The sequence below is a fragment of the Eutrema salsugineum genome, unplaced genomic scaffold (assembly GCF_000478725.1).
Source record: "Eutrema salsugineum unplaced genomic scaffold, Eutsalg1_0 scaffold_2, whole genome shotgun sequence".
Lineage (NCBI taxonomy): Eukaryota > Viridiplantae > Streptophyta > Magnoliopsida > Brassicales > Brassicaceae > Eutrema > Eutrema salsugineum.
The window spans coordinates 6,660,678-6,676,478 of NW_006256829.1; the positions used below are offsets into that span (position 1 = coordinate 6,660,678).

Consider the following 15,801-nt stretch of genomic DNA (forward strand, 5'->3'; position numbering starts at 1 on the left):
CGAAGCCACCTCGTGTGCTCTTTTATTATTTGGGACTATTATTTGCAAAATATTTTTTTTTGTTGGTCAATGTTTTCCATTGTCTATTTTCACAATCTTTTTAAAAAAACCTCAGAAATTTACAAATTAAATTATTTGTTATAGATGTTAATAAATATGACGATGATTAGATGGGTTTATTTGTCCAAAATTTTTTTTATTAAAACACGTTTTGAAAACATGTGATTATTTCTTTTTTTCTTTGCGTAACATCTGATCTTTTCATTACCTAATAATACCTTTGAACAAATACTATTAAATGAAACATTCCTATTCATAAGATCCCTAAAAAACGTGTGCATAATTTAAGTTTAAGATTCAAAATTAAATTAAGACTAGATTATCTAGATGCTTCAACTAAAATAATGATGTGAAGTGGACTTACAAGTTACAATTGAAGCACATGAAACAACGTTCAAATGATGTACTTCATAAATCATATCATTTATAGTTTTAGATGCATTGAAAATACTTTACAATCATATCTTAAATTATGTTGTCATTTAAACTTCAAGAGATAGAACGATGTTTGAGTTTTTTCCTTTGTCAAAATTTTATTCAACATTTTTTTTTTCTCATTATACGGTAGTGTAGAGATTTGTAATAACTCAAGCATGAGCATGTTACTATTGTATGCTTTCTCTTATCTTTCCAATTATTGTGAGTCCAGGTTTAGCTGAATTAGTGCGATGGCATATAACGCGTTTAGAATGTTGTGAAAATATGTATTTTGTAACAAATTTTCATTGTCTAATTGTGTAACAATATCATAAATTTTGAGCAATAGTGAGCGAAGTTGTAGCCACCATTTCTCAACACACATTATGCCAGATATCTCTTAGATTCGTCCTATGTTTGATAAGAACACGAAATTTCACAAAACGTAGATGTATACGTAATACGCGCGCTTACATTTGTTGAAAGTGTTAGAATCTTCTTTTACATGTAATTGTAAGTATTGTAACCAATTTTTGTGTTATCCTACATTCAATACGCTTTTGCTATTTTTAACACAAGCTTAGGTTGCATTGTCCAATATATATAAGTAGCATAATGTCCATTTATGATTGACGTCTTGAAGATGAAGTTCTTTCTCACCTTGAATGATGTGCTCCATGATAAAGAAAAAACTATACAGAAATAATATAATTGGTTTAATATAGCATAATATATTCATGGTGATAAGCCACAATCATGCAAAAGTCTTTTTGAAAAAACAGAAGAAGAGAGGAGCAGGATATGCATAAAGCATGAAGAAGAAAACCCATACACATATCAAAATCAGCTAGTCTATTAGGAGGCCAAGCATGGATGACATTTTGCGTGATGCGTTACCACAAATTCTGGATCCAAAATGATATGAAATTGAGCATTAAATCATTGACGATTGGATGGTCCATCTGTTTTATATATAGCTGTAGAATATTAGTAGTTCATAAGTTTTGTTTCTTTGTTATGAAAAATTAGTAGTTAATACTTACTTAATATAGTTTAAAGCAGAAAGTAGAATATACATTACCATCGTTTTAAAAGGGAGTGGCTACTGGTAATCGCAGTACCTAATCCGGGATTATTAAATTGGCCAGTGGAGCAGGAGGGAAAGAGGATCATACCAGCTGTTGCTGAGGTGGACAGTGATGATTGGTTGGATTGATTTAATTACGACTTAAGTTTTACCAGACCCGACCCGTGACTTCTCCGACACTCATGACCCATCCATCCACTCTCTCTCTCTCTCTCTCTCTCTCTCTCTCTCTCTCTTTACACAAGCAGAAGTAGGTGGAAAGCAATGTCTCTTCTTTTCTCTATCTACAGCTAAAATCTTCTGCTCTACATCTCGCGGCGGAGGTTGGATAGAACCCAGCGAGGTTTTCTCCGGCGGCTAGTTTGGTGGCACTGCTGTGTTCTTCTGAGGCGTTGTGATTCTTCAATTTGAGGAGGAGAGAGGAGATTTGGTTTTGGTGATTGTTTGCTGCTGTTTGTCTCTTTCTGTTGTTCGTATCAAAAGAGGTGAAATCGGAACTCTAGTCTCTTGGCTTTCTCGAATTAGCTGGGTACTGTTTCGAGACTGGATCTGAGATTATGCTGTTGAGGCAATGGAGGCTTCTTTAGCGGCTTTGGAGCGGCCACGAGGTGCTGCTTCAAATACGGTAATGGCGTTTCTCTGGTTTTTTTTGTTTTTCTTATTTTCGGTATAAATTAAATGTGACGCTGGTGAATTGCAGATTTTGTTTGTCGCTGAGTGGATCATACATGTTAGGGTCATATGATAATTTATTTCATATTTATGGTTTAGTTTAGCTGTCTGAATTTCGGTCACCAAGGACGCTCGAATTTCTAAAATTTAGGACAAGTATAAGATATTAATTGTGAGACAAGCTCTCATTAGCTGTTCCTTGTATTGTTAAGTTCGTATTCTTTCTTTGAAGCCTATTGGCTTGATCGCTCCTGTGCTTCTACTCCAATGTCATTGCTGACATGAGGTCTATAGTGTCTGTGTTGAGTACATTTTTCTATTATATCGAAAGGGAAGCGTAATTGATCATAATGATTTGGTCGAACTGTAAGAGCCTAAAAACAGAAGTATTAGGCAGATCGGTGATTTACTCTTAAGCTGCAAAATACACACAAAACAGTATCCATGGAAGTGATTTCTCATCTAAGTACAAATAACATACAGGACAGATATGAGGCTTTACTTGAACAGATAACTAGCATGCCGATATTGAATCTTTGATATTTGCGAATGTCTGGTACCCAATATGAACTGAAAACTATGAATGAATATTTTAATTGGCTTTACTTGTTTCTGCAACTATCTATTTTCTCTAGTTTCTTAGAACGTGCGTTACTAATACTATGTAACTCGCAATTGTTTGGCAGGTTTTTAAGAGTGGTCCACTTTTCATATCCTCAAAAGGTATCCTTGTGGCTTTTTGCCCCTCCCTATTTTCTATCAAAGTTCACTATGTTTGGTCAGTTGTTCAATTCCCTGTGGCTAGTGGGATGACATAGTGCATTGAACATTTTGTTCTGGCATTCTACTCAATAGGATTGGGTTGGACTTCTTGGAAGAAACGCTGGTTCATCCTCACACGTACTTCCTTGGTCTTCTTCAAAAATGACCCTGTTAGTATTTACAATCAAACTGCCTTTTCCACCGTTAATTTTAATCTTCGTAGTTGACTTATTTTGTTAATGTATGATATGATAAGATTCCTGAGAATCGTATATATTGAGCTCTGTAACTACATTTTCATAGGGTACATTACCGCAAAAAGGTGGCGAAGTTAACTTAACTCTGGGTGGCATCGACTTGAATAACTCTGGAAGGTACGCATGATATTGCTAGTTGGTTAGAAAATTTCATGGAATTCAACTGACAGTGACTTTTGTTTTCAGTGTTGTGGTGAGGGAGGATAAAAAATTGTTGACCGTATTATTTCCTGATGGGCGTGACGGGAGAGCTTTCACTCTTAAGGTACTTCAATATCAGCGACAAATTTGAAATACATACTCCCTAGATAGATGTCTACTCTTTGAACGATCATTATACTACTGTTAATTTCTCTTTTTGTGACCAACTTGGATGATGCAGGCTGAGACATTTGAAGATTTGTACGAGTGGAAAACTGCTCTTGAGCAGGCTCTTGCACACGCCCCTAATGCAGCACTCGTCATGGGTCAGAATGGAATATTCCGTTCTGAAACTAACGAGGCTATCGAAGGTTCCTTTCATCAATGTTTGTTCTAATCCATGTTACAGCTTTGGCCTAAGCATCTTACATCTATACATATTTATGCCTTGATTTTGCTTATGTATATTTCTGCCTTAATAGTTTACTTTCCATCATCTATGTCTCATTCTGCTTTCACTGTCCATAATTGCTAGGGCGGGATAAGCGTCCATTAAAATCCATGGTTGTTGGAAGACCAATCTTACTTGCTCTTGAAGATATTGATGGAAGCCCATCATTCCTTGAGAAAGCTCTGCAGTTTATTGAGAAGTATGGTAAGTTCTTGAGAAAATATCGGTAGCTAGGTATTCCCTAAATGATTTTTCTGGGGTATGCGGTTTTAGATCAAAATGTGTCCATAGTTTTGTCAGGGTACTTATCACATGGTAAGTATCCGTTTCAGTGAAAGTTAACTGCCGTTTCCATGATTCTATTATCTCATTCAATCTGTTGTACAATTTTTTGCAACGGCTGAAACAGATGTGTTTATATTCTTCGAATGCATTTTTCTTTTAACTGTTTTTTGTTTGGTTTCGTGATTTTGTCTCCTCAGGAACTAAAGTTGAAGGCATATTGAGACAGTCTGCTGATGTGGAGGAGGTGGAACGTAGAGTTCAAGAATACGAACAAGGTACCTATAATCTGCCAACTTATTTCTCTCTGGATTAAGTTTAAGCACATACCAGATTCTAATCCCGTGCATCCGCACGAGAATATTTTTTATTGTTTAACGAATTTTATAATATAATTTGTGTTTTTGAGTTTAGATATAATTATTTTTATAAATATATTTTTTAATAAGTGAAAATATTGATTTTTGTGTTTAGATATATTTTTATAGTATTAAAATTAATTATAATTATAAAAATATAATTTTAATCCATCCACTAATATTAATTCATAATGAACTATTATAAAAACATAATTCTAACTTTTCCGTTCATATTACCGTATAATATAATTATTTGTTAAAAGTTTGAGATGTATTAACAGTATTATTTAGCATTATAGTTTTCTAAAATTTAATCAACGAAGGGAGTGTACAACTGGTTTTTCAAACCACATTATAGTGTATGCAATAATTTTTAACTTTTAATGTTTTGATTTTGTATGAAAAATATATTTTCGATATACATGTATAATTCAAAATTAGTGATTTTAGTTACCAAAATATTTTTAATCCGGTTTTTTATATATATTTTTAGTTCTATGAATATTAAAAAATATATTTTTAATATTTAAATTATATATTTGAATTTTATTTATTATTTTATTATTAATTTGTAAATAAATCATAATCGTAAATATATTATATAAGCAACATAAATATCATATCATTTACATCATTATAAATATTTTATATTTCAAATATGACCATTATTTTTCATATGTGAATTTTTTTTTTAAAATTCTAGATATTTTTGATAAAAATGTTTAATAGTATAGAAATTATTTAAATTAGAATCTTTAAATCAAATATAAATTAATATCTGATTTATTATTTTTAATCAAATCAAATCAAATCTAAATTACCTATATTTAAGGAACTCTAAAAATATTTAAATTAATAACTAATTTTCGAAATTAAATATAAATAATTATTAAAATTAGGAGTGTTTGGAAGCAAGTACTAAATGTGCTTCTGTTTTAATATAATAGATTGTTATGCTAATATAATTTGTTCTTAGACTTCCTTGGTACTTAAGGTATGTGCTCCCTCGAATACGCAATTTACTTTTTTTTTTTACTTCTTACTGTCCAAATAATATTTAGGCAAAACGGAGTTCACTTTTGATGAAGATCCACATGTTATTGGAGACTGCATTAAGGTAGTTTCTTTTCAACTTCTTATTCTGTTAAATCGTTTATTTTTACAATATTAAGGCAATTTCATCTCACTTGCAGCATGTATTGAGGGAGTTACCTTCTTCTCCGGTTTCAGCATCCTGTTGTACTGCTCTGCTGGAAGCTTACCGTGAGTACCCTTACCCTCTTCTCCTTCCTTATCATGAAGTCGTACTTGTAAACATGCAGAATTGTGTCTTTGTGTGTATATGGAAAATTTATTAATTTGCATGAGTCTTCTGTTAAAGAATTTATGGAGATCTGACTGAACTTATGTGAAGTTGACGTCCTCTTAATTGGTTTTCTGAATCAGGAATAGAGTCTAAAGAGGCTCGCATTAGTTCCTTGCGCTCTGCTATGGCGGAAACATTTCCTGAACCTAATAGACGTCTATTACAACGGTATGTTTCCAGATCTCCCTTCTGGCTTGTTTTGTGCTAATAGCTAATATATTAGATGTTATAGTTGAGATTACTTGTTTCTTGCCAATTCTGAGTCTATCGGACAGATGAATGCCTTGTAACTTTTATGAGTAAGAGTCCTTGAGAATCATTTATAAGTTGTTGTCTCGAACTCTTACATATCTGCGTTGTACCCTCAGGATTCTGAAAATGATGCATACTATCTCGTCTCATTCCCACGAAAATCGAATGAACCCATCTGCTGTAGCTGCTTGCATGGCTCCCCTGCTCTTACGTCCTCTATTGGCTGGTGAATGTGATCTAGAGGACGAATTTGATAGCGGTGAAGACAATTCTGCTCAGCTTCTCGCTGCTGCTAATGCTGCCAATAATGCTCAAGCCATCATTACTATTCTCCTGGAGGATTATGGAAGTATTTTCGATGTAAGACGGACTCAGATAGTTTCATTCAAATTTATTTGATGTTGTATGCCTTATATGCTTCTCTACAATTTTCAGGAAGAAAATATTCAAAGATGTTCCATTTCGACCGAATCACATATTGGAAATAGTGGGCCTGATGATTCTAGTGATGATGACAACAACCCGAAAAATGAATACGATCATGCAGAGAAAGAAGTTGAACCAGTGACAGATGATGATAATGAGCGTGCATTGAGTGGAAAAATGAGTGAGAGCAGCGGATGCACAGGCAGCGATCTCTATGAATACAAGGTTATTTTTCCTTCAATATACTCATGCATCCATGCCAAGTTTACATGAAACATTTATTTGTATAGTGTTGGTGATATAACGAAATGCCTTTGAACATATGAAGTATTGTTCATGAATATAGAATATGTTTAAAAGCTTTCAGCTATTATATATGTATCCTATCTCTGCTATTTTTAATGAATTAGAATTAGCTTTGGTAGAAAAAATAATTATTTCATGATCGCTGAATGCATTCTTTCTAGGGATTTGTTGCTGATGACTCTGATATCGAATCACCGAGAGAGAGAAGTGGTCCAACACGTAATTCAAACGTACGAACAGATCATCTTGTGACAAATCCTTTTGTCAACTCCACGGATCAACAAGCTGGAGAGCAGATAAGTGATGATCGAACCAAATATGGAGAAAACTCATCTCTCGTAAATGTTGGTGAGTCTTATCAATCAGGGAAGGTTCTAAATGTACTCACTCATGGAAATACTTTGGCTGCTCCTGGTCTTGAATCATCAAGTGAGAAACCCGTGAATAAGGGCACGCCGTCCTCTGTTCATGCAAAGCGCGCAACATTCTGGGGTCGAGGCAGTGTATGTGTTTGCTTATCATGATCAAATAGTTCTGATTCTGTACATGTCTCAGATTTGATACATTAGTTCAAGTAAATTTGGATGCATGATACAAAACTATTTTCCTCCAATTTGTTATCAAGTGTCATGCCTGAGCAGAATTATATAGTGATAATAAACCAATGTCGGGTGGAATTAATAACATTTTCGTTGCTCTTTGTTTGTCACAGGCCAGAAAGATATCCACAGATGGATCGTTTGATTCTTCAGGAGAAGATGAGTAAGGCTTTCAATCTTGGGTGTATTCTCTATCTCCATATGTGTATATATCGAAAATATCTCTGCCAAAATTATGACTGTAATTATCTTTCCACATGTTTTCAAGTTTGAATTTTTCCTTTGCTTGAAATACTTACAGGATTCATTTTTAACGCTGTACTTTATCTAAGAATCCTTTTAGTTTAGTGGACATAGAATGACGCGGCTGATGTCTCAACAACTTACTAAAAAAAACATTGCTTAATGAATATACGTAATACATGTATATACGTACTTTCTATGTTGATCTATGCAAATATTGTAATCTACTACTTATCTCTTTGGCATAGGCTTGATTCGATTGACAATTGAGATTACAATAGCTTGGTGTTTTTGTACTAATAAATGGTTCATCAATTGTTTGTAGGCTTGCTATACAGAGGCTCGAGACCACTAAAAATGAACTGCGACAACGAATTGCAAAGGAGGTAATCATCCGCTGCTGAAAATTTTATTTTCTGACTTCATAAAGTCATTAACACGGGTCACCATTATTGTTATAGGCCAGAGGTAATGCGATATTACAGGCTAGCTTGGAGAGAAGGAAGCAGGCACTGCATGAACGTCGTTTGTCGCTTGAACAAGATGTATACAATTTTTCTTTCAAACTATCAGTGTTTATAAATCTTTAATTTAAGCCTAATGTCAAAGGAATCTTCTTTTGGTTTGGTGGGGAATACTTATATAGGTGTCGAGATTACAAGAGCAGTTGCAAGCCGAAAGAGATCTCCGAGCAGCACTAGAGGTTGGTTTGAGCATGTCTTCTGGACAATTTAGCTCACATGGTGTGGATTCGAAAGTAAGTATACATTTTAGAAATATGGTATTTTCTTTTAAACAATTAGTTCTTGTGAAATACTTACGATCTCAGAATATTTGAAGACAAGGGCGGAGCTTGAGGAAATTGCTCTTGCTGAGGCTGATGTGGCCAGGCTGAAGCAGAAAGTTGCAGAACTTCACCATCAGCTTAACCAGCAACGTCAGACTAACTTTGGTTCCTTCTCAGACGCGCGTGATAATCATCAGTATCTCCAGAATCACAATCCTCAAAAGTGAGTTGCATAACTATCCCTCTACTTTCCTACAGAAGAGCTCATAATCCATGTTATATTTTTTTGTGATGACTTATCCTTGATACTGTAAAGCTTTTATCTTTCAATTGCATTTTGTGGCGTGTTTCTTGACTTTAGTGAAGATGTGTTTAACAAATATCTCAGATTAACTTATCCACTGTTAATCTTTAAACTCAGTACAGCTGATAAGATTATGTTGGAAGTAACTTTTGCACGGCATATCTTATATGTACTGTAATATGATTAATTTACATCTATGTTTCTGCTCTAATTCCATGTTATGTATTTCTACAGAAGGTTTCTTCAGCAAGATTTTGATTCCACTCTTGCCTATGTAAATCATGAAAGAAAACAAAGACATGAGGTACTTTTTACTGATGTTTCCGTCGTCGATCATCGTCTTTCATAGCTAAGATTAAAGTTTAAACCAATAGAATTTACTACTGTTTGACCTCCAGGAGAATATGATGGGAGTGGAGTGGAGAAATAGTAAAGGAGCAGGGTCTTTTGGTGTTGGCAATAGCAGGCAATCATCTCGTAAGCAAATACCAGAGTCAACAAACGTGATTGACTCTAAAAACAGTGAAGAGTCTGGAAAGATGTCTGTGGACAACTTCTCAGCCATGGATTCTCCGTCTGTTCCCTCGACTTCAAGAGCATTAGATGTAAGACATTTTGGTCCTTACGATTATATTCACTTACTACGAATTTCCTATAAACCTCAAAACGAACGTGGTTGGAAGGATTGAGACTTAAGGAAGATAATTTTTCTTTTGGGTTGCATATAGTGTGCGATTGGTCTTATCTAGTTTGTTCATTAGTTCCTCAAAAGAGTTAGATGTAAACATTGGTAACTACAGAGACATGCATGATCGCTTCTCTGCCTAGCAAATCACAGCTGACCGCTCTGAATAAACATCTTTTAGTCATGACAATGCATAGTAACATGCTTGAAATTGACGGTTTTGCAGATAACAGAGTACCCAAGGCTAAATCATCCTTCAGCCGCTGCATCAGCAGCTCTGGTAGAGCTAACAACTCGTCTTGATTTCTTCAAAGAAAGACGGTCGCAGCTCATGGAGCAGCTCCATAACCTCGACCTTAACTATGGCTCGTCTTCTCAAGATTTCATACACCGGCCTTCTTCTCCACCTTGGAACTAACTATATGAGAAAATAAAAATAAAAAAGGCTCTGTTTATTCTGTATATCCTTTTGGTGGTTGATTAATGATGTTAGCATGTACTCTGCTCGTTTTCTCCCGAGAAGACAAGAATCACTTCATTCTTTTGGGCAACAGTCTTGTGTGTATATATATATAAAGATTTTTTTTGTTTTTTGTAATACATAATTCTTTTTTTTTTTGTTGTAATGTGATTGGTTATGTTTATAAGATAAGAATTAACTCTAAAGCCGACTTATTATGTTAGTAGTCTCTTTATGGGACGTCAAAAAAAGAAGGTCTCTGTATGCAAACTTAAAGTCTTTGATTCTCCAGTCGTATTCAATAATGTACTAACATGATTATATAACCGCTAAATCTGGAACTGCCTGCACACTTTTGTATTCGTATAGGCGATGAGAGTGTTGTTGGAAGACTTGTAAAGCTACAAAACTACGATACAACTACTAAGATGATTTTGGACGAGTTAAAGTAATTTAAAAGACAAAAGACTTTGTTCATTTAGGTTGTTGGTTTCATCTATTTTATTCAAATTTAGTTGGTTTTAACATTTTCAAAATCTATTACGTTTATTATTTTGTTATACTATAGTACATCATATTTTGACTGGTTTATTAGTGTGTTTATAGCAATGTCCGAATTATATTGTTTCTTACCTAGGGTTTTGAAACTTCAGTTTGGATTCTTGGTTGAGAAGAAAGAAAAGCAAGAAATAAAACAAAAGAAATATTTGATGTGAAAAATAATGCAAAAAAGAATTCCGGATATTCATTCATAGGAGAAAAGAAAAGACTAAAGAACGACGACGTTCAAAGCCCAAAGCGAGGGAAAGAAAACACTTGGACAATCCTTTTTTTTTTCCCTCGTTCTCTATTTTTCTCTCTCTTATATTAAGGAAAAGTCGACCTTGTACACCTTTCACCGTCTCAATATATTTTTTTTTCTTTCTCTTCCTCTGTCGAAAAAAACCCTAGTTTCTCTCTCCTCTCACCGATTTTTCCTTCCGATGCTCCTGGTCGCATAGCCATTCGCAGATCTGGTTATTCAGGTTATGTTTCTTCCCTTTTTGATCCTATTTCAATAATTCTCTTTACTTATGTCGTTTTCTTCTTCCTTCGTTGTTTTTTTTTTTGTTTTTAATAAAATCTTGGGATGAGGGTTTTTCCCCCTTTCTGATTTGATGCTGATTCTGCTTGATTTCGCTTCTCGTTTTCCGATTTTACTCATGATTATGGGCAGCAAAAAATTTCAGAGAGAAGGACCTTTAGGGTCTTCGTGATTATTTCTATTATATATTTCTGAAGATTTTTAGTCTCTTAAAATCGGATTTTTTTTTTATGTTAATATCCACGGCTGATCACTGGAACAATCGTTTGTTTTCTTTCAAGGGTCTTGATTCATATTCAAGGTTTGACTTTTAAACAGATTGTGGCTTCATATCTACTCTGGTCTTAATTTTGATTAGAAGCATGAATGTAGCAATATGTTCCTCTTAGTCTGTCTGCTTTAGTATACAGCTGCAAAGCACTCTTGATGATTGATTTTGTTTAAGCTCCTTATAGTAAGAGTATGGATTTCTTGTTTAGCTATGAAACACAAGCATAGGTTTAGGCTTTGATCCTGGCCTGAGATTCTGCCTTTCTCTTACTGCAGGTTACATGTGACATAATAACCTTGAATTTTTTGATGGATGATGGCTTCACAGATGGATAAAAATACTGCTAGCTCGCCAAGAGAGCGAGCCCAGTCCATATTCGACAAGGTTCTCTCTCTTTACTTTAATTCCTCTCTGAATTTGGCTTATCCTTGTTTTTGGAGTATGCGTCTTGGAGGGGATATATCGGTTTCTTCTTACTGCATGTTTTCGTCTCTTCACTTGAGCCCTTTGTCTTTTTAAAATTTGGCTCTACATTACAGTGACAATAGATGCGTAATTTGCAGACTGTTGAGTTAGAAATCAAGCGTCGGAAGGCTGCTCAGGCTCGAAATCCGTCTGACCCAAATCTGTGGCAGCAAATTCGTGAGAATTATGAAGCAATAATTCTTGAAGATCATGCCTTTTCTGAGAAGCACGGCATTGAAGTTACTCTGTGGCAGTTGCATTACAAACGGATTGAAGACTTTAGATCGCACATCAATGCTGTTTTGGCTTCTAATAGCTCAAGTGTGGCGCAGAATGCAAAAGGTCCCTCTAGACCCGAGAAAGGACCCGAACGAGTTGCAAAACTCAAGCTCCAGTTCAGAACATTCCTTTCCGAAGCAACTGGGTTTTACCATGATCTGATCTTAAAAATTAGATCAAAGTATGGTCTTCCCTTGGGTTATTTTTCGGAGGATCAAGAGAGTCAAAATTTGGCTGATAAGGATGGAAAGAAGTTAGCAGAAGTTAAAAAAGGCTTGGTATCTTGTCACCGTTGTTTAATATACCTTGGTGATTTGGCTCGGTATAAAGGATTGTATGGAGAAGGAGATTCCAAGAACCGTGAGTATGCTGCTGCTTCAAGTTACTATTTGCAAGCAGCTTCTCTATTGCCAGCCAGTGGAAACCCTCATCATCAGGTTATTTCCTATTTTTTTCTTTCTCATGATATTTTATAGTTAGCTACAGCTATGTAGTACAGTTTGTCTGATTAGATTTACTTTATGTCTCAGCTTGCTATAATTGCTTCTTATTCCGGAGATGAGTTTGCAGCAACATATCGCTATTTCCGGAGTTTGGCTGTGGAGAGTCCTTTTCCAACTGCCCGTGACAACTTGATTGTTGCTTTTGAAAAGGTTAACTAACAAGTTTTTTTTTATAATTATGTTAGTGACTTAGCGTAACAGCGATTATCCTCCCACTTTCTTAGTTACCAAATATAATGCATCTTTCTCTCTTTGTACGGTTGAGCAGAATCGTCAGATTTATGCCCAATTGTTTGCGGCTTCCAAAGACTCATCTAGGAGGGTGACTGGTAAAGGAAGAGGTAAAGGCGGAGATGTTTCATCGAAAGAAGCGAACTTGGTAGCTGGTCCTGAGAAGGATAAAGTAACTAGTGCAAATGAGATTCTCAAAGCATTCTGCATTAGATTTGTTCGTCTCAACGGGATTCTTTTCACCCGAACAAGGTAAATTTTTTTCTTCTGAAATTAGTTTGTTCTAGATTATGTTACGGGTCTCTCATATAATATTTATCACTTGTCTTTGTCAGCCTGGAGACATTCTTTGATGTTCTTGCCTCGACTAGCAGCAGTTTACGAGAGCTGATTTCTTCGAGCTTAATGGAAGAGCCGAGTTTTGGTATAGACACCAGTGACAGCGCACTTTTCATTGTTAGACTTGTGACAATTCTTATATTTAGCGTCCATAACTCAAAGAAAGAGACAGAAGGTCAGTCATATGCAGAAATTGTACAGCGTGTGGAGCCTGCCAGAAACTCCGTAACAGCAAGTTTTGAATTACTTGGACACGTTATAGAGCAGTGTGCGCAACTGGGTGATCCTTCGTCGAGTTACTTCTTGCCTGGTGTGTTAGTTTTTGTTGAATGGTTGGCCTGTTGTCCTGATATTGCACTCGGGAGTGATCCGGATGATAGACAGACTGCTGTAAGAAATAGTTTTTGGAACCAGTGTGTTACTTTCTTCAATAAGATCTTGTCGCTTGGGCCGTTGTTTATTGATGATGTCGAAGATGAGACTTGCTTCTCAAACATGAGCTTGTATGATGAAAGAGAAACTGAAAACCGGCTTGCACTGTGGGAAGACTATGAAATAAGAGGATTCTTGCCACTGCTTCCAGCTCAGACTATTCTCGACTTCTCAAGAAAACATTCCTTTCGAACCGAAGGTCCCAAGGAAAAGAAAGCTCGTATAAAGAGGATCCTAGCAGCAGGGAAAGCTTTGACCAGTGTGATCAAAATTGATCAGAATCATGTGCATTTTGATTCAAAGAAGAAGAAGTTCATTGTTGGTGTAAAACCGTCAGATGACTTGCTGGATTCTCATTCAAGCCCACCAGAAGTTGATTATGCTTTACAAGATGACCAAGCAATGATCAATCATAATTTGCCTGTGATGCAACGAGATCAACAAATTTATTTGGGTGAGGAGGATGATGATGATGAAGTAATTGTTTTCAAGCCTCTAGTTGCTGAGAAGAGCAAAGGGGCTTCTGAACAAACATATGTTCCTAATGGAGGCTTCAGGAATCCTGATCAAGTTGCTACTATCGGGGACTTGCAGGCTTTGAGTGGTTCAGATGCAGCTTTTCATGAAAATCTCTATCTACAAGCAAGAGGCAACGCAAGTGTTCAAGTTCCTGCATGTGTTGGTTCTAACCTTCTGGGACTTCTTCAGCCGTCAACCCAGTCTCAGGCTATGCATTTGCAACAGCTTCAGACACCAGCAGGGCACCCTCAGCCAGCCCAATCAATAGCTTCTGCACGACTTCAGCCAATGCAATCACAGGTCGCACAACTTCAACCACTGCAATCACGGGTTGTGCACTTTCAACAAACTCAAGCACAGGCTTCACATGTTTCACCGGGCCAATTACAATCTGCTTCCCTTGGAGGTAGCCTATCTGGTTTTGCTCAGATGGCTAATGGTCTTGTCATGAGGAATGAGACGCATGGAAATCATGGAGTTTCCTATTTCCCTGCACACTCATTGCCAACCCACCAGTCTTTCAATGTCAATGGTATGGGTGGCATGCCATATTCTCAGTCACGAACACCTGAAGCTGTTTTGCCACCCCAAATTGATGCTGTTTCGTCTTCTGGAGTTATTGCTGATGGCCTGGGCGTCCAATCTTCATTAGCACGAAAAAATCCAATCAGTAGACCCTCTAGGCATCTTGGCCCTCCGCCTGGGTTTAACTCCGTCCCCTCTAAGCTGCTGAAGGAGCCAGCACCTGTTTCGGATCTGCCTGGCAACAACCTACTGGTTGATGATTACAGCTGGTTGGATGGATATCAAGCTCGATCGTCTCGAGGCACTGGACTCAACAATTCTTTGAATTACGCTTCTTCTAGGAAACCAGAACACATGGGTACCAGTACCAGCAATGGACTGAACGGGCCTGCCAACTTTCCGTTCCCTGGAAAACAAGTTCCAACATCACAGGTCAGACCAGAATTTCCGTATTTTCAGAATCCTCAGAAAGATAACTTTGTGAACGAAAACCATCAAGCTGGTCAACTCCCCGAGCAATACCAAGGACAGTCCAGTTGGCCGAGTCGCCACTTTGTGTGAGATGGGAATGGAAGAGTAACACGGTAAGAGTAGACACAAAGCTCTTATGCAATATCGAATGCTTTGTGAACTCTTATTCTTATGGTGTTGATCTAGGTAATTGGGAATGATTCAGGTGAGTGTTACGAAATGTTTTCTGCTACCTAACTCCGATCGAGCCTTGTTCTGTTGAAGTCTCTAGTTGGAGTCTTTGTGGCCTTGGCATCTTGTGGGGCACTTCCTACCTGACAGGTTCGTCCTTGTTCATCCTTGTCCTTAAGCTACTGTTGCAGGTCCTTGTTTTAAATACAAATTCAATGCTTATTGATGATATTCTCAGGACACAGCTCATGTTGGTGAAAGAGATATATGGTGAAGAATGAATGGTTACTGCGGAATTGATAGGAGTAAAAAAGTGCCTTTCTATTGCTACTTGAGGAGGAGATGTTAGACCGTATGAATGAATGAATTAAGAAAGGAAACGTACCTTGTGGCTCGCTCTCGATATCTGAAGCAGTTGGTGGCTGTTTTGCCCTCTTTTTTTATCTTTTTTGCGAATAATGTCTAGCTGTGTACTCGTGCAGCTATACTTTATCTATTGGGTTGCTTTGGTTTCCTCTCATTTGGTCTACGTTTGTCTTGAACCTCTGGGAATTGAATAAAAAGAACTCGTGTTTCAAAACAGTATCGTTTGTTT

General features: G+C 36.5%; 2 protein-coding genes across 6 annotated transcripts; both read left to right on the forward strand.

Moving 5' to 3' along the window:
- The first annotated feature begins 1,758 nt into the window (after positions 1 to 1,758).
- Positions 1,759 to 10,127, forward strand: LOC18019440 (rho GTPase-activating protein 7). Of its 2 annotated transcripts, none has more exons than XM_006400435.2 (22): positions 1,759 to 2,189; positions 2,923 to 2,959; positions 3,092 to 3,168; positions 3,302 to 3,372; positions 3,442 to 3,520; positions 3,638 to 3,782; positions 3,932 to 4,051; positions 4,330 to 4,407; positions 5,550 to 5,605; positions 5,682 to 5,751; positions 5,935 to 6,022; positions 6,223 to 6,466; positions 6,542 to 6,757; positions 7,000 to 7,341; positions 7,551 to 7,600; positions 8,006 to 8,066; positions 8,142 to 8,225; positions 8,327 to 8,437; positions 8,521 to 8,690; positions 9,006 to 9,075; positions 9,170 to 9,376; positions 9,683 to 10,127. In XM_006400435.2, exons 1-22 carry the CDS (start codon positions 2,136 to 2,138, stop codon positions 9,872 to 9,874), a joined length of 2,622 nt encoding a protein of 873 aa, XP_006400498.1. In that variant the 5' UTR covers positions 1,759 to 2,135; the 3' UTR covers positions 9,875 to 10,127. The 2 variants fall into 2 exon arrangements, with proteins under 2 accessions (XP_006400498.1, XP_006400497.1); XM_006400434.2 differs by having other exon boundaries at positions 3,638 to 3,767; positions 9,683 to 10,020.
- Positions 10,128 to 10,813: 686 nt separating this feature from the next.
- Positions 10,814 to 15,788, forward strand: LOC18019441 (protein SMG7). 4 transcript variants are annotated; one of them, XM_024156468.1, is made up of 8 exons: positions 10,814 to 10,941; positions 11,547 to 11,655; positions 11,835 to 12,452; positions 12,546 to 12,668; positions 12,787 to 13,001; positions 13,085 to 15,148; positions 15,222 to 15,356; positions 15,445 to 15,788. In XM_024156468.1, exons 2-6 carry the CDS (start codon positions 11,584 to 11,586, stop codon positions 15,123 to 15,125), a joined length of 3,069 nt encoding a protein of 1,022 aa, XP_024012236.1. In that variant the 5' UTR covers positions 10,814 to 10,941; positions 11,547 to 11,583; the 3' UTR covers positions 15,126 to 15,148; positions 15,222 to 15,356; positions 15,445 to 15,788. The 4 variants fall into 4 exon arrangements, with proteins under 4 accessions (XP_024012236.1, XP_024012237.1, XP_006400500.1 ...); XM_024156469.1 differs by having other exon boundaries at positions 15,452 to 15,788; XM_006400437.2 differs by having other exon boundaries at positions 15,241 to 15,356.
- The last annotated feature ends 13 nt before the right edge of the window (positions 15,789 to 15,801 follow it).